The 22,638-nt window shown below is 35.3% G+C and overlaps 1 protein-coding gene and 1 long non-coding RNA gene across 10 annotated transcripts in view; one reads left to right on the top strand and one right to left on the bottom strand.

Annotated features, from left to right (window-relative positions):
- LOC143644205 (uncharacterized) overlaps positions 1–15,468 on the top strand; it is a 63,217-nt gene extending 47,749 nt beyond the window's left edge. Inside the window, exons 2-3 of the long non-coding RNA XR_013156551.1 lie at positions 14,442–14,524; positions 14,807–15,468. This is a non-coding gene — a long non-coding RNA (uncharacterized LOC143644205). The remainder of the gene's footprint in view (positions 1–14,441; positions 14,525–14,806) is intronic.
- The window catches only part of LOC143644200 (NXPE family member 4-like), a 36,743-nt gene continuing 15,702 nt past the window's right edge, over positions 1,598–22,638 (bottom strand). For 6 of the 9 annotated variants that reach the window (XM_077112850.1, XM_077112858.1, XM_077112849.1 and 3 more), the window contains 5 exons: positions 22,448–22,552; positions 14,184–14,917; positions 13,667–13,728; positions 12,059–12,268; positions 1,598–10,601 (listed from right to left, as the gene is read on the bottom strand). In XM_077112850.1, coding sequence (XP_076968965.1) covers positions 10,066–10,601; positions 12,059–12,268; positions 13,667–13,728; positions 14,184–14,917; positions 22,448–22,552 — 1,647 coding nt within the window. In that variant the 3' untranslated portion in view covers positions 1,598–10,065. The remainder of the gene's footprint in view (positions 10,602–12,058; positions 12,269–13,666; positions 13,729–14,183; positions 14,918–22,447; positions 22,553–22,638) is intronic. The other 3 variants (XM_077112851.1, XM_077112856.1, XM_077112857.1) reach the window with 3 other exon arrangements.

Below are 22,638 nucleotides of genomic sequence, written 5' to 3'. Positions count from 1 at the left end.
ATCCCAAGGCAATTACTGATATACTTGCTGTCAGTATTGATTAGTTGGCATTTTCTAGGCATTATATAATTAGAATCATACAGTATAATTATTTTCCATCTAGCTTCTTTTCACTCAGCATCATTATTTTGAGATTCTTCCATGTTGTAGGATGTATCAATAGTTTATTCCTTGTCATTTCTGGGTAGTATTCCTTTGTGTGGCTCTACCACATTTTGTTTACCCATTCACCTGTCATACATATTTAGGTTGTTTTCAGCTTTTGACTATTACTGATGAAGTTGCCTGTAAATAACTGCATGTAAGACTTTGCATAGATATATATGACCAGATGATATGGAAGATGTATGTTTAACTTTTTAAGAAACTGCCAAACTATTTTCTAAAATTGTTGTGGATTTTACATTTCTACCATCAGGGTATGAAAGTTCTAGTTTCTCCACATTCTCACCAACACTTAGTATGGTCATTCTTTCTAATTGTAGACATTCTTGTAGGTATGTAGTAGCATCATGTAGTGGTTCTCATTTTACATTTCCCAAATGAGTAATAATGTTGACCATCTTTTCAGGTGCTTATTTCTATCTGTACATCTTTCTTGGTGAAGTGTTTGTTTCAAATTTTTTTCCATTTTTTAATTGAGCTGCTTTTTTTCATACTGTTAATACTTGAGAGTTGTTTATATATGTATATTGAATGAAAATCCTTTATCAGTTACATGCTTTGCAAATATTATCTCCCAATACATGCCTAGCCTTTTCATTGTTTTAATAAGTATCTTTTGAAGGACAGGTATTTTAAATTTAAATCCAATTTATTAATTTGTTCTTTCATAGACTGTGCTTTTAGTATTATATTTAAGAAAGTGTTGCCTAACCCAGTGTCACTGAGGTTTTCTCTTATGCTTTCTCCTAATAGTTTTATAATTTTAGATTTTACTTTTAGGTCTATGGTTCTTTTTAAATAAATTTTTGTCTTTCACCATTAAGTATGATATTAGCTATAGAGTTTTCTTTGATGGGAATGTTTCCTTCTTTTTTTAGTTCTTACCAGAGAGGGATGTTGAATATTATCAAATGATTTTTCCACATGTATTAAGATGATCATATGGTTTTTCTTTTTAGTTTGGTAATATGGTAAGTTGAGTTTTTTTTTACTTAAAAAATTATTTATGATCCAGTATGTGTATCTTGCTCAGTAATTAAGCCAAAGAGTTCATCTAATGGTTGAAGTCTCACCTTGTAATTACCTGGCCATTTGCTGTTACCCTGAGTATAATCTGGCATAGTAGAAGTAACTTTTTTGTGTCTGTGAGTTTGTGCTTCTAGTTAAATCATGGTAGAATAGCATAATAAAACTGTTATGTGAAATGAATTAAAATATTAGAAAGTTAAATATAATATTTTAACAATTTGAGAAAAGGGTTTCAAGTCTTACACAGTTTAAATGGCAGACATTCAGTGTACTACATATTTTTGTGCTAAATGCCAAAATATCATATAACATTTCTTTTAGTCAAATGTGAATCTGAAGGTGGAAAAAATTCCATTTTAATAAGAACTATTGTGTTTAGAAAGATTAATAGAATAATGCTTTACATATCTTGAGTTCAGTTTTGTAATGCCAGAGGGAAGTTAGGAACTAAACAGAAAAATACCTAAGATTGAGCCATTTCAAAATGCCCCATAAAATTAGTGCTTTTAAGTTCATGCATTTCACTCATTTGTTTCCATTTTTTAAAAAATATTTTTATTGAGAAATGTCTACACACAAACAGTCCAACCATATTATACAGCCAGTGGCTCACAATTTCATCACATAGCTGTTCATTCTTCACCATGATCATTTTTAGATTGTTTGCATTACTCCAGAAAAGGAAATAAAAAGAAAAAAAAGAACTCATGCATACCATACCCTTTAGCCCTCCTTCCCTCTCATTGAGAGAGAAAGCCATAGTCTTTCAATCTACCCAATTTTTACCCTTCATCTCCCCTTATTATTTATTTATTTTTATCATTATTATTATCATTATTTTGCTCATCTGTCCATACCCTGGATAAAAGGAACATCAGACATAAGGTTTTCACAATCACAGTGACATTCTAAAAGCTTTATCATTATACAGTCTTCTTCAAGAATCAAGGCTACTGGAATACTGTTCAACAGTTTCAGATAACTCCCCTCTAGCCCCTCCAATACACCATAAACTAAAAAAGGATATCTATATAATGTGTAAGAATAAACTCCAGGATAATTTCCTAACTCTGTTGAAATCTCTCAGCCACTGAGAGATTTTTTTGGTCTCATTTCTCTCTTCCCCTTTTTGGTCAAGAAGGTTTTCTCCTTCCGAAGAATTTTTTTGGTCTCATTTCTCTCTTCCCCCTTTTGGTCTAGAAGGCTTTCGCCTTCAGAAGATGCTGGGTCCCGGCTCATCCCCGGTAGCCATGTTCCACATTGCCAGGGAGATTTACACCCCTGGGAGTCATATCCCACATATGGGGAAGGGCAGTGAATTCACATGCCAATTTGGTTAGAAAGAGAGGGGCCACATCTGAGTACAAAAGAGGTTTTCTGGGGGTAACTCTTAGGCATAATTATAAGTAGATTTACCTTCTCCTTTGCAGGAATAAGCTTCATTGGGACAAGCCCCATGATTGAGGGTTCAGTGTATTGAACTGGTTGTCCCCACTGCTTATGAGAATGTCAGGAATTCCCCAGATAGGGATGTTTAATATTTCCTCCTCTCCCCCCAGTCCCCCAAGGGGACTTTGCAAATACTTTTTTTATTCTCTACTCAGTTTACTCTGGGATATATCAGGGCATCACACTAACCTGTACACAATCTCACATCCTATTCAAGATTCCGTGTAATTATGGTGTTCAAGTAAAGTGATCATACAAGTTAAATCAGATAATGTGCTATCCAAAATGTGAGTTTTGCACCAATAAACATCTCTCTCTTTGGTCTTTAATAGAGGTTGAAGTTTGAAAATATGGGCCATATCGTCCTTTACCCAGTATTCTGATTTACCTTAGATCTAGCCAGATCAGCTTCATTCGTATCTCTAAACAAAGTCTGAAAATTTTTTCAGCTTTTTAAACAGTTGCTGAATGGGGTAATACTGACTTTTATAGCTTTAGTGCTCTAGTGAGTTGAGTTTTGAAATGTTAAACCAACTTTGCATTACTAGGTTAAAACCCCTCAGTCATGATGGTTTTTTTTAAAAAGTATATTGTTGTATTTGAGTTGCTGAAATTTTATTTTAGAATTTGAGCTCTATGTTCATGAGGAATGTTTGCCTGTAGTTTTTTTTTTCCTTTCCTTGATGTGCCTTTGGCTGGCTGATTGGTCAGTCTGGATTTAATCAGAAGAGAGAAACCATAAAGTAATTTCAACAGTAAAAGTTTAATGTAAAGAATTATTAATTGTAAGGGGATTAGGGTAATGAGGGATTGGCTAGTAAGAAGTACTATAATATAAGTATAATAGATTTAAGAATCAGTCACTAACCTTAGAGCTGGGGATAGAGCACCCAAGAAAGAGCCCTTCCATCCACACCAGTGCTAATATCCAGACCTTGTTGGAGAGGCCATAGCTGTAACTCATTGATGGGCAAGGAAGTCCCTGGAGGTTCCTGCACACTGGAGGAACATGCTGAAACTCTAGGATGCTGCTGGCCAAAGCTATTCCTTGGATGATGTCTCACCAAAGCCACTGTGCTACAGAACTGCCCAGGGGAAGCAGCTGGGCTTCTTGCAGTGCAGGATCCAGGCACTGGAAAAACTGCAAATGCTACAGTTTCTTATTGGTATTGGAGAAAGCCATACAGGCACAGAAGCCTGCCTGGCAAGAACAATGGAACCAGGAAACAAAACACTTTTCTTCTTTCAGTGTCCCTCCATATCGCCTTCTACTGACAAAACTTTAGTGTTAGCTGACAAAGGAAAAATAAATTGCCCATATCCATATCCATGTGTAGTAGAACTCATGGTTGAAACCATCTGGGCCTACAGTTTTCTGTGTAGGAAGAAATTTCTCACATAGAATTTCATTTTCTGTATAGGACTCTTCAGGTTATTTCTTTTTGTGTGAACTTTGGCAATTTGTGTCTTTCAAGCACTTGTTCATTTTATTTAAGGCTATTGAATTTACTGGCACAAAGCTGTTTGTAATATTCTTTTGTTATCCTTTTAATATCTGTTAAATCTGTATGATGTTGCACCTCTTTCCTAGCATTGGCATTTTGTGTCTTCTATTTTCCTGATCAGGCTAGATGGAGATATGCAAATTATATTCATCTTCTCAGGAACCCATTCTTTTTTTAATCAGAGAAGTTGTGAGTTTCCCGAAAAATCATGCAGAAAATACAGAATTCTCTCAAAAATAAAAATGTCCTGCTCAGTTTTCCGTTTTTAACTTTTGCTTTAGTGTGGCACCTTTATTACAAATGATGAAACAATTAACTAGTACAAAGTTTACATTAGGGTTTCCTGATTATGTTGTTGTACTTTTCTTTTTAAATTATTCTAGTAACATATATATAACCTAAAAATTCCCTCTTTAACTACATTCAAATTATTTAATTTAGGGCTGTTAATTGCGTTCACAGCATTGTGCTACCATCACTACCATCTATTGCCAAAATATTTCCATCATTCCAAATAGGAACCCTGGACATACTAAGCCTTAACTTCTCATTCCCTATCCCCAGTGCATCACCAGGCAACCCATTATCGACATTCTGACTCTATGACTTTGCTTATTCTAATAGTTTCAAAACAAGTGAGACCATACCATATTTGTCCATTTGTGTCTGGCTTTTTTCACTCAGCATGATGTCTTCAAGATTCATCCACATTGTCACATTATCAGGACTTGATTCCTTTTTATGGATGAATAATATTCCACTGTATGTATATGTCACATTTTATTTATATACACTCATCTGTTGATGGATACTTGGATTACTTCCATCTTTTTGCAATTGTGTATAATGCTGCTATGAACATCGATGTGCAAATATGTGCTGGTATCCCTGCTTTCAATTCTTTTGGTTATATACCTAGTAGAGGGATTGCTGTGTCATATGGTAGATCTATACTTAGCTTTCTGAGGAACCACAAACTGTCTTCCAGTGTCCGCACCATTTCACACTGCCACTAACAACGAATGAGTACCCCTATTTCTCCGCATCCTCCCCAACACTTGTTATTTTCCTTATTTAAAACAGCAACCATTTTAATATGTGTGAAATGGTATCTCATCGTGGCTTTGATTAACAAGGCACCCATCTTGATTCCTGTCCCTCTAGTCCATAAGTGTCCACTTAAGGCATCCAGAGCTGTGTGGAGCAAGATCAGAAAATCAGCAATATTAGACTAACACCTTCATTTGGGAAAGTGAGGAACCAAGATCCAAAGTCTTAAAATTGCTGACAGCTGCGACTAAAGCCTAGCTTCCCTGGACTTCTAGTGCAATGTTTTTTCACTGGTGCTATCTTATATTCTTGAAGGGTAAGTGCTATAGGATCAGATTAGCTCTTAGCAGGGGAGTTCATATAGGGAGAGGAGAGTCAGTGGTTTTCAGAATCCAGGGGCCTTGCTTGGAAATCTGCTTTCCCATATCCCCTTACCTCTCCAGACCATGGACTCAGGAATATCACCTCACAAGGCTTCTCCTCTTCCCTCTTGGAAATTATCTTGAGTTTATTTATAGTGGTAAAAATTTGGAAATGGGACTGCTTTCTCCAAGTATTTAGTTTATAATTTTATTGCTGTGAATCTTCATGCATAAGAGTGAAGAATTTTTTTTTTAAAGTTTTATTCACACATCATGGAATCTATCCAAGGTGTATCATCAGTGGCTCTCAGTATAACCACAGAACTGTTCATTCACCACCACAATCAATTTGAGAACATTCTCATTGATCCAAAAAGAAAAATTTCACATCCCTCATACCCTCCTATTATCGGGACTTAGCACTGGTATAGTTCCTCTCCTACAACTGATGAAAGACTATACAATAATACTGTTAACTATATTCGATAGTTTGCAATGTATGTTTTTCCTATATGCCACCCTATTATTAATATCTTGTAATAATGATAAGTATTTGTTCTAGTTCATCTAAGAACATTCCTTTATTTGTCCAATTCACCAGTCATCGTCTATAACAGCGTTCACTATGTTATGCAGTCCCATGTTTTATCCTCTAACCTCATTCTGTCTTCTGGTAACCTCTACTCTAGATTTTAATTCCAAGAATTTGCTCAGTATAATTAGTTCATTCTAGTCAGCCCAAATATTATTTGTTCTTTTGTGTGTGGCTTATTTCATTCAACATCATGTCCTGGAGGTTCATCCATGTTGTTGCATGCATCAGGACTTCATTCTTAACAGTTAAATAATCTTCCATTGTATGTATATATGTCTTTTGTTTATCTTTTCATCTATTGATGGACACTTGGATTGTTTCCTTCTTTTGGCCATTGTGAAAAATGTGAACATCCATGTGCAAATGTCTGTTTGTGACCCTACTTTCAGATCTTACGGTTATACACCTAGTAGCAGGATTGCCAGATCATATGGAAATTCTATACTTAGCTTCCTGAGGAAGAAATGATGCACAGCAGCTGCACCACTCTACATTCCTGCTAGCAAGGAATAAATGTTCCTATTTCTCCAGACTCTCCCCAAATCTATTTATTTTCTTTTTTTCTAATAGTGACCATTCTAGTAGGTATGGAATGATAACTCATTGTGGTTTTCATTTATACTTCCTATTTGCTAGTGATGGGTATCTTTTCATATGTTTTTTATCCTTCAGTATTTTCTCTTTGAAAAGGTTTCTATTTATTCAAGTCCTTGACCTTTTTTAAAAATTTGGTTGTTTGTCTTGTTTATTGTTGAGTTTTAGGATTTCTTTATATATTCTGGATAGTAAGAATTATTGAATATGTGGTTTCCAGATATTTTCTCCCATTGAGTAGGCTGTCTTTTCACTTGCTTGATAAAATCCTTTGATGTACAAAAGTTTTTAATTTTTAGAATGTCCTATTTATCTGTTTTTTCTTTTGTTGTGTGTGCTTTGGGTGTAAAGTCTAAGAAACTGTTGCCTAACACAAGATTCTGAAGACCCCCTACATTTTCTTCTAGGAGTTTTCTCACCCTGGTGTTTTAGTTTGTTAAAGCTGCCAGAATTCAATATGCCAGAAACGGGTTGGCTTTTATAAAGGGATTTATTAAGTTACAAGTCTACAGTTGTAAGACCTTAAAAATGCCCACACTACGGCACCCACAGAAAGATATCTTCACTCCAAAGAAAGGCCAATGTCTGTCTTATGGGAAGGCATGTGGCTGGCATCTGCTTGTCCTTATTCCCGGTTCCATTTCTTCCAGCTTCTAATTCCAGTGGTTTCCTCTCTAAGCATCTATGGAGCCTCACTTAGTTTTTCTGGGGCAAAACTCTTGGTTTCATTTCTTAGATTAGCATCTTTTGGGGCCAGAGATTTCTTCTCTCCAGGTGTCTGTGTCCAGGTTTCATATGGCTCTCTCAGCTTCTGGCATCTCCTGGGGCTTTTAGCATCTCCAAAGGTCCATGTGTACATTGGCTCTGAACTGTTTCTCTCCCCATGACCACTCTTAAAGACTCCAGTAAATGAGTTAAGACCCACTTTGAATGGGCAGAGTCACATCTCCATCTAATCAAAATTGGGTGTGTCCCATCTCCAAGGAAACAACCTAATCAAGAGGTCCCAACTTACAATATTGCATCAGGATTAAAAGAACATGGCTTTTCTGGTTTACAAAACAGTTTCAAATCACAATACCTGGTTCTTATATTCAGGTCTTTGATCCATTTGGAGTTAATTTTTCTGAGGCATAATATGGGGTCCTGTTTCCCTCTTTCATTTTTTTGGATATGGATATCCAGTTCTCCTAGCACCATTTGTTGAAGAGACTGTTCTGTATCAGCTGAGTTGATTTGTCAGCTTGTCAAAAGTCAATTGGAGACGGGCAATGGTGGGTCAGTAGCAGAATTCTTACCAGCCATGCCGGAGACCTGGGTTGGATTCCTGGAGCCTGCCCATGCCAACAAAAACAAACAAACAAACAAACAAAAAGTCAGCTGGAATAAATATGAGGGTCTATTTCTGAACTCAAAAAATAACTTCCACTGATCAATATTTCTGTCTTTATACCAGCATCATGCTGCTTTGACCATCTAATTTTAGGGTATGATTTAAAGTTGGGAAGTATGAGACCTCCAACTTCATTCTTTTTCATCAAGATGCCTTTGGCTATTTGAGGTCTCTTACCCTTCTAAATAAATTTAATAAATGGCTTTTCCACTTCTGCAAAGTAGGCTGTTGGAATTTCTGTTGGGATTCCATGGAATGTGTAAATCAGTTGGGGTATAATTGATATTTTGGCAGTATTTAGTCTCCCAATTCATGAACACATAACGTCCTTCAAATTATTTTGGTCTTCTTTTAATTATTTTACTGATGTTTTAAAGATTTCTTTGTATAGGTCCTTTACATGATTGATTACATTTTTCCCTAGATATTTGATTTTCTTAGTTGTTATTGTAAATGGATGTTTTTCCTCGATTTCCTGTTCAGTATTATTGTACAAAAACACTACTGATTTTTGCATGTTGATCTTCGCAGAACTCATTTATTTGCTCTAGTAGCTTTGTTGTAGACCTTTCGGTACTTTCTAAATATAGGAAAATGTCATCTACAAATAGTGATAGTTTTACTTTTTCCTTTTGAATTTGGGTGTTTTTTTTGGCCTAATTGCTCTAGTTTTAACTTCGAGCACAATGTTTAATAACAGTCATGACAGTGGGCATCCTTACCTTATTCCAGAACTTAGAGGGAAAGCTTTCAATCATTCACAATTATGTATGGTGTTGGCTGTGGACTTTTCATATATGCATCTTATCATGTTTAGGAGGTTTCCTTCTATTCATTTCCTTTTCTGTTTTTAATCAAGAAAGGATACTGGATTTTGCTCAATGCCTTTTCCATATCAATCAAGATGATCATGTGTTTTTTCCTCTTCAGTTTGTTAATGTGGTTTATTACATTGACTTTCTTGTGTTGAACTACCTTTGCATACCTGGAATAAAACCCACTTATTTGTGGTGTATAATTCTTTTAATGTGCTGTTGGATTTGTTTTGCTTTTTTTTTTTTTTTTTGCATGGGCAGGTACTGAGAATCAAACCTGGGTCTCCCGCGTGGCAGGCAAGAACATTTGCCTGCTGAGCCACTGTGGCCCGCCCTGTTTTGCTAGTATTTTGTTGAGGATGTCTGCATTTATATTCTCGGAGAAATTGGTCTGCAGTTTTCTCTTCTTTTTCTGGCTTTGGTATCAGGGTGATGTTGGTTTCATAAAATGAATAAGATAGTGTTCACTTGTCTTCAAGTCTTTGGAAGAGTTTGAGTAGGGTTGATATTAATTCTTCTTGCAATGATTGGTGGAATTCACCTGTAAAGCCATCTAGTCCTGGACTATTCTTTGTTGGGAGATTTTTGATAATTGTGTCAATTTGTTTACTTATGATTGGTTTGTTGAGGACTTCTATTTTTTCTCAATTCAGTGTAGGTTTTACATGTGTTTCTAGGAAATTGTTCATTTCATCAAAGTTGCCTAGTTTGTTGGTACACAATTGTTCATAGTATCTTCTTATGATCTTTTTATTTCTGTGAGGTTTAGTAGTAATGCGCCCCTCTAATTTCTGATTTTATTTGTATAGAGTGAAGATTTTAAATTTAAATTTATTACTGTTTGTAACTTGCATTCCCATTTGTGAGGCATCCATGGCTCTGGTCAAGAAGGAAAGGTCCTATTCATTAATATTTTCATTTTCATTTTCAAGTGAAGCCCAGATGAGAAATAACTGATTTGGGTGAATTCATGGCTCATGGATCAACCAGAGTACAGATTATGCCCTTATGCCAATTTGGAGTTCAGAGCCAAAATCAACATCTAACATGCTTACAGTCACAATAAATGTTCTTAATTAAGTGAATGAGTTGAAGAAATGTGAATTATCTAGCAAATATAGTTTAACAATATATTAATCTGATTTCTGACTACAGACACAGGTGGGTGGACATTATTTGTGCCGTATGCAATTGTTATATCCCAGGCATCAATGATGCCCACGTTGAGATCATGGAAAATGTCCTTCATGACAAGATTTTGAATATACCCATGAAAGTCACTAAATCTTTCCACATCAGTGTACATCTCCCTGGTGTTTTCTGCCTTGATGATAACCACAGTGTCTGGACTCCTCAGAAAAAGACGCTGAACAGCTTTGTGGACATTGATGGCCCTTCGGATAAAAACATCAATGGGAAAGGGTCTGAAATGTTGGCCCAGAGAAATAACAATGACTGTATTTTTATCTCCTCCAGTTATGTCAATGGCTCGGGCGATGTACTCAATCTCTTTGACTGAATAGGTCAATGATCCAATCAAGGGATAGCCATGTTTTTGCCACTGGATGATGATATTCCTATCCAAATCCACAACTAGTTGGCGTTGCAATTTTCCAAATTCATGCAGATCCACTGACTTCAGTGCTGATGACATAGATGCAATCCCAAAATGAAAGGAGAATAAAGTTACAAAAATTGACTAGTCATAAGATAGAAGAGAAGATTTGGTACTTATAGCTTGAATAAATTAAATCATGTCTGATGATTGTTTAAATGAGGGAATAGTTTTGAAGGTTTTTTGAACAATCAAAAGTAATATACAAATGCAAGAGATCATGTATGTTCTCTTGTAGAACCATAGAGTCAGGTGGAGTAGGGATCATAAGACATTGAGGTAACTTCTCTGTTAGGATGATGGGGTGAATTTTGCAGGTATTATTTTTGTATATTTTATTAACTGTAGACTAAGCTCATTTGAAGATAGACAATGGTACTGATTGATGCTCTTTAATTAATTTAATTAAAAATTTAAAAATTAGTTGAACTGTTAATTTTCTTCTTTCCCCAGCTACTCTGTAAATTCCCATAAGAGTGGGATTACATTCTATACTTCTGCATTACCTTCTCATTTGCCTGGAATGGTGCTGAGGACATCCCTTTAAATAATAATATTACTACTCATTTGTGAAATGCTTTACAGATTACAAAGCACTTATTTGGATTGATATATTAATTCACCCCAAAACACTTCAAACACACACACACATATATTCTATACTATTATATTATTGCCATGTTGTAGAACAGAAATGAAGAGAGGAATTGACCTGCCCAATATTACATATCTAGTAAGAGACAGAATCAGCACTTAAACTTGAAGTCTTCCCAACTCTTTTGAAAACAGTCTACTTGATGTTAGCACTTCTGAAAATATGCAAAATAGGATAGTATAAAATGAATTACTTCAATTTTCCATTGTAACTAACTGGATCACAATATCAAGGGCAATTTCTCTGTAGCTAGAACATTTGTTTAGAAGTTTAGAAAACTCTTTTCTAGTTCAGAAAAGGATTATTAATGCTATTTAACATGTAACCTGTTAGAACTAAACAGCTCCATTTGAAGTCCTAACCCAGTGAAGGTTGACATGGAGGGGACAGGCAAGGGAGGAAGAAAATTGCAGTGCTATTTTCTTCATTCTGCTTCCAATTTTAGTTTTCTTTTCTAAAACACACTTTGTCTATGCAATTTAACTTCTAAGAAAATGTGAAGCAATTGTTTTCTTACCAAATGTAAAATAATGGCTGAAGTCTGTTGGTAACTCTTAAATTATATTATCTTTAGCTCCATCAATAGTTTTCTAAGCATGCTTGGTAAATACTGAAGTATGAACGCTTTGGGGATAGGGATTTGATAAACCTTTGCCTACAGTGGCTTCCTTCCAGCCACATAAAAGAAAGATAACAATGTGTGGTGAGAAGTTTTAGTATGTTCTGATTGAAGAAAATGAAAAAGAAAAGGTCCTTTCCATATTTCTTTCTCCCCTTGAAATGCAAAAGTTTCCAAATAAGGTGACAATAATAACTTAAATTGAGGCATACTGTTGATATTCTTTTTGAAGTATTCCATCCACTGGCGGATTGTGGAATCTCCCATTAGATATATGACCTTTCCACTCAGGCACTTATTCATTTCAATTGGAGTCAAATTACAGGAGACAGGATTCCATGTGTCTTTCCAGACATGCCCACTGGGGACTGCAGATGTCATTCCCAGCTTGCATTTCTTTTTCACTGGAACTGTTTCTGCTGCTAAAGAATAAGCAAGATAGGATCTCCTAAAGCATCAAGTTATCTAAAAATATTTATTAAGAGCCTACTATATATTTTAAGTACCCTCTTAATGGGAAGTTGAAGGTGATAGCAAAAGTGGAAAAGTCTTATTGAAGCATCTCTTAACGGAATAGCTATTATTCTGTAAAATTCTTCTCTAAAGTGGATTTTCTAAATGATCCTCCTTAATGTTCATTGTGAGAGCAGATGTTTTCTCCCAGAGAAAAAAATCTCTGTGTAAAAATTTAAATATTTAGCTGCCTTCCTATAAAAGTCAAAGCCATCAGTTCTTGCTTAGTAATGAAAGCTCAGTTACCTTATCATTTTAGCCAACTTTACTCCCAAGTTTGTCATACTCTGTCACAAACTTATATATCACCATGGAACTGCAAATCCTTTGAGTTATATGCAGGGTGATATTTAAAAATATTAACAACTTAGTTGGCTTGGGAACTGGTTAATCTTAATGGGGATGGTTGTAGGCTGGAGCAGGGTCTCAGAGGCCCCACATGTGCCAGATATCAACCTGTTACACAGTGGTTTAAGAAGAGTCTGGGACTCTGAGGGCCGGAGATGATAGGAAGATAAGGGACCCTTGGAGAGATTGGACAGTGATTATTTACCAAACAAAGGGAGGTAGTTTTATATCTTTACAATTGGTATGAGTGCATCTATATATCCTTTATGAAAAAAAGAGCAAATTCTAATTCTAGGTTAATATTTTCACTTTCATGTAAATACATGTATTAGTGATTAGCAAGCTGTAAATCTGAAATTAGAGGGTCATAAAAGATCTTGCCTTAAATCATGTTAGATAGGGAATTCCTAAGCTGTTTGTAGTCAACAATATCAGAGAGAAATTAGTAAAGTGTGAAAGGGCCACTTTGTATGTTAAAACTGTTTGAAAGGTGGCAAAAACTACTAGGAGAAAATTTTAATGATTCAATTCATAATACTACAAGGAGAAAATTTTAATGAATCGACTCATACTGGTAGGTTGAAAACCTTTAGGTCATGATTCTTGATCTAGTAGTGATGCGGAAAATGGTGATGGTGAAGACTGTCGTGTGAGAAGTGATGATGGTGTGTGGAAGAAGGAAACTAGGAGCAGAACTGGGGAAGAGTTTCGATATTTGAATATTATTGTGGTGATGGGCTGATATTCTTTTGCCTGATAAGTAGACTGATGATGAGAATTATAGTCAGTTGACATCGTTGTCATTCTAATCATTCACTTACTTACCAACTGATATGTTGGCCCACCTTAGACAAGCTAGATTGCAGGACTGATGATAGTGAACAAATCTAGCAGAGGGGCGAAGCCACTTAACAAGGTCTAGTACCAAGCACTATCCATCAAACAGAAAGAGAACTTACTGTTGCAATTGGAGACATTAATGGTGTTGAAATTTTCCATAATTTCTCTACCCATATTTGACCTTAAAGAAACAAATGTAGAAATTAATATGCAGGTGGCCCAAACGACCAGAAAACACATTAAGTCATATTATCCAGTGCTTTAGTTATTTCTTGGTAAAACATTTTACCAAGATGTCCAAAATTTTAGACTACTTAATAAAATTCCTTTTCTTTGCGTATTAGTACATGGAATATAGACACCCAGGTGTCCAAGATGACTTATTGAGATGTAGAAAGTTTATGTTAGAGCATACACATTCTCATAAATTTCTTATCCTTTTAAAATGTTTATCTCTGTATATACTTTTTGTTTCAATGATAAGGATTAAATACCCAAAATGATTTCATAGATTCTTTCCCAATGGCTCTTCACAGAGAGTCCCTAAGTCAATAAACTCACAGAATGTTCATTTTTCTACAATATTTAAGTCAAATCATTAGCTCATTTGCCCAGTTCTTCTCCAGAAATACTTACCTTTCAAAGAGCATCCTCTCTTGTTTGTTAAGATAAGAAACTTCTTTGTTCTTAGATTGCATGTGTGTCAGTGCAGCACACGGCATGTGTTGAGGCCTCACACAGTAGAAAGCTTCTTGGTCTTGAGCGTCTAGGTACTGGCACAGTTCAGAACTTGAGTTTAAAACTACTGCGCAATCAGTACTGACATGAGTGGAGCCATTGGCAAACCGGCCTGTGAAGATCACTTTATCGTAGCCTTGGTTCCTTGCCCTCCAGAGAGCTGATGCCCCTTCACTGGGGTGGATGAGCAGGAGAGACAGAGAGACCTGGCCCGCCCAGAACACAGTGAAGCTGACAAGGTAGGTGCCATTGTTGAAGTCTGTCACCTTTCCTGAAGCACCTGCGTTCAGGGCTGGGGAAGACATCCTGGCTCTCAGGAAGTCCCCGCCATATTCCTTCTTGCGTCCCAAGTGGTCCCTCACCTCCAGCAGGATGTCTAGCTGATCACCCCTGCAGTAGGTGTCTCGGGGGTTGAGGATAGTGGTTCTGCTGTGGGCTGCACTGGTGGTGGTGGTGATGTGGGTGAAAGGTCTGGGTGGAATCAGCTGGTCTAGTTTCTTCATAATCTCCTTTATTCTCAGGTCAGTCTCTGCTGGTGACACCACTGGACTCAGTGGTACTTTAGGACATGAGGACTTCATGATGAAATCCCACTGATGCAAGGAGATGGACAATTTGAGTGCAGTCCAAAACTGACGTGATAAGGAATAGAATAGAGAGCATAGTAAACATTCTTGTTTATATAAGTTTTAGAGGGTTAGCCATCTTCCTCATTTTTAAAGAATAATGGGCAGTCCAACAATAAAAAATATGCTATTGAGATTTTATAATCATATATGTTTCATAGGCAAATGATTTTCCTGAGAAAATGTGGTGTCGAAAGTTCACTTCTCATTTGTTAACTTGTTAAATCAAGTCATTTAATCTCAAAGAGCCTTATAATCTTTTTCCTTAAAATGGTGGTCACAAAATCTACAGGGCAGTTGTGAAGATCAAATGAGAAAATGTGTTTTTACTGCATAGCATAGAACACCTGTTTATTGTTCTATTATTTCTTATCTTAAACCTAAAATTCAGTCATTTAAAGAAATCCTTAAAACAGTGTTTAAATGCATGAGACTTTTATGTGAACTAGGGATTATCTATTTTTCATTTTTAATCTTCACACTTTGCTTTAAAATTCTATGAGATTTACTAGTATTTTTCAGATTGCTTTTGTTAGTTAGGAGGCACAGAAGCATATGCTCATAAAAATATTTATTATTTTCTAATAATAACTGATTTATTATTAACTATTACTATTTGTTATTAATATATATGGTTTATTATTAATGATTGATTTATTGTTTTCTAATAATAACTGATTTATGATTAATAATAACTTTCTAATAATAACTGACTTATTATTAAAAATAGAAAATGAAGAATATGTATAGGAAAGAAATCACCCATAATCACACGAACCAGTGATAACTACTGTTAACATTTTGGTTAATTACTCTCATTCTTTGTATACCATATTACATGATTGTGAATAAGCTGCATATTGATTACTGAATTTTGATTTTGTAAACAGTGTCATTAAAAACTCTTCTCTTTATTTTAAAGGCTCATATAGTAGTCCAGCCTGAGGGTATAGGCTGTTCCCATCTTCTTGGACAATAACAGATAGTTCTGTAAAGAACATCTTTTGCTGTAAATCTTTTTTTGCAATTCAGTTTATTTATTGAGAATCTCAAAATAGAATTATTGGTGAACGGTTAAAGGTCTTGACATGTGATATGATACTGTTTTCTAGAAATGTAGTGTCAGTTTACACCCAAGTCAGCAGTACATGAGAATTGTAGTCATAATGCATGTTTGCAACACTGGGTCACTCATTTAAAAAAATATCTGCCTAGGATTGACCTTGATCAGGCACCTTAACTTTTCATGAAAAGTTTCATCATCTAAAGACCTCATGTAGTTTTTGTGAGGATTAATGAGCTAACATATGAAAAACATTTAGGATGGTTCCTGACACATACTCAGTGTTTGTTATTATTATCGCTATTATTTGACAAATAAAAATATTTTCTTTAAAATATTTTAATACGTCAAATCATTAAATAGTAATATTAATCACAGTTTCATCTCAGAATTTCCATTAAAGGCAGAGTAGCTTGTATTGGACTAATTCTCCTGCAGGTACGAATGTTAAATTCTGGACAATAACTTAAGAAACATCTCACTAAAAGCACTGAAGAGTGACCAAAAGCAGACAGAAACTTGAGGGAATTAATACTTGGAAGAAGGAAGCAGCAATGGATTTGCAATGCAAGAAAGGCTAATGAAAGTTCTCCAGACTGAAGGGAAATTACTGTAGATGGAACCATAGATCTTCAGGGAGGAATAAAAAGCACTGAAAATAGTAAATATATGGATAAATGTTTAAAAACTTATGTTTTTATTCTTAATTTCTTTAAAATGCATTTAATTAATTGAGGTATAAATTATCATTTTATAACAATATGACAACTATTGCCTAAGAAAGGGGTGGGAAATAAATGGAACTATATGAGTGAAAGATTCTGGTAGATTACTTGAAGTGGTACAATATTAACTCTAAAAGTTAAGGATTGTGTACTTAAATCCCTAGAAAAACTACTTTAGAAAAAGAAACTATAGCTAAAATTAATAGAGAAACTAAAAAGAAATTCTCAAAAATATTCAACTAATTCACAAGAAGGCAGGAAAGGGGGAAGAGAGGAGCAAAAAAATAGAGGGACAAACAGAAAACAAGAGAATGGTAAGTCTACTCATATTAAGAATTACATTTACTAAAAGTGAGCTAAATGCTTTATTAAAAAGCAGATGTAAAAAAGGAAGACCCAACTATTTTCTGTCTACAGGGAATGCAGTTTAAGTATAGAGATTCAGAAGGATTAAAATAAATGGATAGAAAATGATACACCATGTAAGGACAAAGAAGCTGATATTAATATTAAACCAGACTTCAACACAAAGACTAGAAATAAAGATGAACATCTCATAATGATAAAATAGTCAATCTGTCAGAAAATATAGCAGTAATAGATGTATATGTGCCCACACATACAAATGTACTTATACATGAAGCAAAAGTTGACAGAATTAAAGGGAGAAATTGAAAGTCCACCAACACAGCTAGAGATTTAAAAACTCTTCTCTCAGTAGTTGCCACAATAACTAGAAAGAAAAATCAGGGAAGATTTAGAGGATCTGAACAACACTATCACAATATTGACTTTTAGCTATCACACTACATTATCGGATTTTTTCAATCTCTGCAACATTAAATGAAAACTATAAATGACTTTTAGAATGGAAGAATAATTTTCTCCGTACAAAATTTTTTTGAATCACAAAATTCACCCATTTTATTGATGCATTACAATTACTTTACTTTTTACTATATTATGTAGAAAATACAAGCTACTTTGTAAAACCCAAACAAACACTGAATCCAAAGATAAACTATGTTTTACACAATGGACCGTTTTCCCACAGAGTTAATATTAATTTTAAATATATATTTTTTAAAAAAATGATTATTTTATATACTCTTTAAGTACATCTGCATTACAAACATAGCTCAGTAATTCTCAGATATGATATATTTCCAGAGGCTTGTTATAAAAGGATGCACACAACCAAAAAAGAGAGAAAAAAGCTTAAATCGCACACAATAACTGGCATATCAAATACATTAATAAAGTAAGAATTTCATTGCAATGTCAAGGATTCAAAGCAGAAATACTAACATTGCATATAACATGCTTACAATGTACTGCTATGTGTAGTGAGATTAGTTTTCAAGCTGACTGAAACTACACATTATATAAAGTCTAGCAACAGACAACCATGCAGACGTACTGTACCATCCATTCGTCAAAAAAAAAAAATTCAAACTAGGAAGCAGGCTTGGGTCAGGGTCACTGAGAGGCAATTTCATTTCCTATCCTAAAAAAATCATCCCAACAGTGGAGTTTTGCATAATAATGCTAAATGAAACACACCTTACAGTGCTTGCCTGGCTAAGGGCAGTCAAACTTAGCCCCTTTAGCAGAATTGTTGAGCAATCAATCAATCAATCAATCACAAAAGCAGGCTCAGAGTGGCTAGAATTGTTCATAATGGAGTTTATATTCCTGGAGTTTGTTTTTGGGCTGGAGCATTGACTATGGTATCACCTGCTGGGAGCTAATAAAAACTCTGGAATGATGCCAGGTGAGCCTAGAGTGACTACACTTAACCCTTCCCCACTTCCCCTTTCTCACCCTGAAGGGAAGAAATTAGAAATGCAAGTTCTGACAGAAGGCTTAAAGCCTTAAGCTGGTTCGAGGTCAGGCCACTGTGACCCTGGTCAGCTGCTCACAAATTCACCTGGCTTCTTCCATCCTGTCAGGTCTGGCAACGTGAAGCCTGAGGGACAGAATCTAAAGCCACACACACACTTCAGCAAACATATGAGAAATGCCAATTTTCAGGCTAATACGGAAAATCTCTAAAACTCTTAAAGCCAAACATTGCTAGTAATGTGATTAAGATAATATGTCTCGTTAATTTCTTTTTCTGTGGAATTAAGACTCCTATTTTGAATGATATCTATCTATTGGACTAAGGGAAGAGGGGTGGTGTTTTTTCTCCTCCTTCATCTCATTTCTTACTAAAACAACAAATCTTGCCCCTTGTAGAGGAAAGGTAAAGAACAAAAATGTTTCCATTAGAAATGAGACCTGCATTTGAGCAAGAAAATCACAATGTGCTTGGCAAAAATGGAGATACAAAGATCGCACACATGGGTCATAACAGTGACAAAAACTATATAAACTGCTTGGATGTCATAACCAATATAGTGCTGCAAACACAACTCAATACAATGACTAAAAAATACAGAAAATTCCAACATCAGCATATTCCTGGTAGGCTATAATGACTCCCTGCCCCATCTTGGAAGTCCTTATTCCCTACAATGAAGGGATACCTTGACAGATCCTAGGTGTTTGACCTGGTACAGAGATTGCAGACCAGTCTCCATGAAATTGCCCATCTCTAGTTCTGCACTTCTTTAACACCATCTCTGTACAGGACCAGCCTTAGAATTATCCCTCAAGTGTATCATTCTTAATTCCAATGGAACACATCTGCATCTTAGAGTTAACCTTCTTCCCCAAAATCCTTTATGGCCAGGAATTTTCCCATTCCCAGTACCCTCTACTTAACCCAGATCCATGCAGAACTGGGAGTATAAGAACAATTTCATAGTTTAAAGGGCCCCAAGAATATACAAATTGTTAAAAAGAAACCTCAAAAGCCCCAATGACTCAACATGCTTTGGTTTCATCTTAATATTTTTTACTCACTAGGAAACCTGTCTGTGAGTTCCCTGTCACCAGCGTATCATAAACTCCTCCTCATAGAATGAGAACTTGGTAAGCAATACAACAGGCTCTTTGGTATAAACACATCTGTTACATGTTTTTTCAACAAGCTAATATTTTACTAGGAATGTCAACTATTTGCAGGAAGGACTGTCACATGGGAAAAGAGAAAACCTCATTCTAAAAGTGACTGCATATGTTAAAAAAAAAGAAAAGAAGAAAAAGAAAAAAAATCATTTAATTTTGGCTTGACTTCTCTCACCTACTTCCTGAATTTCACAGAAGAAAGGTAGCAATGCAGTGAGAAAGCCCTATGAGAGCTTCTGGGTAAAACTCAGCCTAGATTCCGAAATGGAAAAAAGCTGTAAACATGGTAGTAAAGGAGAAAAGCTGCTGTTTTTATTTTTAATATCAGCAGGGAAACTCAGAATAATGCATTTACACAACACAACAACTAATCCTGTTCTGATAAATCCCAGTGAAGTCCACAGGGGCTTTGCTGGTCCATCCTAAGGCAAGCTCGCTGTAAACTCTTTCAGTCATTATGTTATATAAGGCAATAAAATAAGGGAAGGAGGGAGAATGGGAAGGAAGAGACACACACTTAACAACATCTCACCAGACACACCTGTGCACAAAATTTTTAATAGAAATATAACAGAAAAATTCTGACTCCAGATGGAGGACTACGTACATATTGCAGCCTCTGTTTCCCACTACCAAATCATATAAAAAAGCAAAAAAAGAGCTTTAAAAATCTTGAACTTTTCTGAGTAATGGGAAGACACAACTTAACTGAACCAAAAATGACGAGGGACTGCCAAAAAAATGAAAGAAAAATGGGATAGATCAAGAATGAAAAAACACAACTCCAAACTCATGTAGGTGAGAGTTATGCAGAAGATAGATGCCTCTCCAGACATTTTTCATATCATCCTCTCCAGGGATGCTACAGACCTGGAGGAGGCTGATAGCTGGAGCAGGATTGGGTGAAGGGATAAGCAAGAAAATCAGAATGTGATCAGGAGAAGACAGGCAGGTTGTTGGTTCCCTATTTTCCCACCTTGCCCAGGGCAAGGCAACTAGTAGCAGGGATTTATTTACCTAGATTGGAATAAGGGCTACAAATACTTAGTTTGATGAGGTGGGGTAGAGCTCTGTGTGTCTGGCAACACCTAAAACAAATGAGGAGCATTTATTCCCCTGAAGCTCTTTTTTACCTATATTACAAAAAGTGAGTATAGGCTTTTATAAAATATGAAAGAAAAACAATTCTTACTTCTGCAGAGTTTTGGAAAACCATAAAAATGACCCAGAATTCACAGACTGGCTACTATGGAATCTTAATATATAAGGATTTGCACACAGTCAAAATTAGAAAAAATTTTATAAAAGCCAGTTCGTGAAAGAGAGGTATCAAGTTCAAAAAAAGAAGACATCCAAAGACATTCAAGGGAACAGAATTAATAAGAAGACAAAACAGAACTTTGGGATAAGTATACTTCCTAATCTCAGAGAGATACTAGAGGATATTGTATCCATTATATGATGAATTTAAGATCTTGGGAAGTAAAATCCTGGCTATTCAATATGCACAAGCCAGTTGCATCTACCTATACCTGCAATGAGCGATTAGAAAATGTAATTTTAAAAAGTCACCATTTGCATTGATTGCAATAGCAACAGAAAATTATAAAGTACAGAGATATAAACCTAACAAAAGATATGTGTGCCCTGTATGCAAAAGATTGTAACATTTACTGCAAGACCTTGCAAGTTATTAGCAATAGGATGTTTCATGTTGCTAAACAGAAAAACAATATTATAAACATGTCAGTTTTTCCAATTTGATCTACAAGATTAATGTAATACATATACATAATTGAACTGGAATTTTTCATTATATTTGGTAGACTGACTCAAAAATGTGTAAGGAACAGTAAAGGACCAGGATCGGCCAAAAACTTTCTGAAGTAGAATAAGCAACATCAACCTGGCCTACAAATTTTCAGGACCAATTATAAAGCTATATTAATTACAGCAATGTGAAATTGGCACGGGAAGGACAAATTCACCATGGAATAGAACAAAGACCCCAGAAAGGGACCCATGTGTCTTTGAAATTTTACCAAACCATAGACGTGCCATGGCAAATCAGTTGGAAAGAAGGGACTATAAAATAAAATGAGCTGAAAAAGTGATTATTGGTATGGAAATAAAATGAAAACACCAGAAATGCCCCCCCCAAAATCCAGACATATTAAAGGTTTAAATTCAAAAGCACACTTAAAAAGTTTTAGTAAAATATTTTAGTAATTAATCAGACATTGGAGTAGGGAAGAACTGGAATGGTTTCTTAAACAATACTCAAAAAAACATTAACTATTAAAAAACATAACTTTTACTGTATAAAAATGAAACTACTTTGTTTGAAGCTCCCTTAATGAAAGTGAAAACTCAAGCTTAAAACTGGTAGAGAATAATTACAACAATATGTATGTAACACAGGAAGATGAGTGGGTGTATACACACATAAAATGTTATCCTTTACCATTTGTTTTTAGCTTTTTAATTTTTAATTTTTTTAAACATAACGACATACAAACATGAACATTCCTATCATATGATCATTCCATTCTTGGTATATAATCAATAACTCCCAATATCATCACATAGTTGTATATTCATTACCATGATCACCATTTGTTTTTAATGACTAATAGGTACTTAACAGGTCTTGTGTTTTGGACTTTCATAGAACAAGTGAGAGATCAAGTGAATATAGGTTTTTATAAAACACAAATGAAAAACAATTCTTACCTCTGCAGAGTTTTGGAAAACCATAAAAATGATCCAGGAGGCTAGAATAAACAACAGTACTAGCAGTGACCTTCGATTTGTTATACTTGTTTTCATGATTAGTTTCTACAAAAGACAAGACAAAAACAAAGGTACAATGGAACAAAGACAAAAAAAAATAGAAGAGAAAACAAGCACAGGATCACATTGAT

The sequence above is a fragment of the Tamandua tetradactyla genome, chromosome 8 (genome assembly GCF_023851605.1).
Source record: "Tamandua tetradactyla isolate mTamTet1 chromosome 8, mTamTet1.pri, whole genome shotgun sequence".
Lineage (NCBI taxonomy): Eukaryota > Metazoa > Chordata > Mammalia > Pilosa > Myrmecophagidae > Tamandua > Tamandua tetradactyla.
Note: the sequence above shows the minus strand (reverse complement) of the source record. Positions and strands in the feature narration are given on the sequence as shown.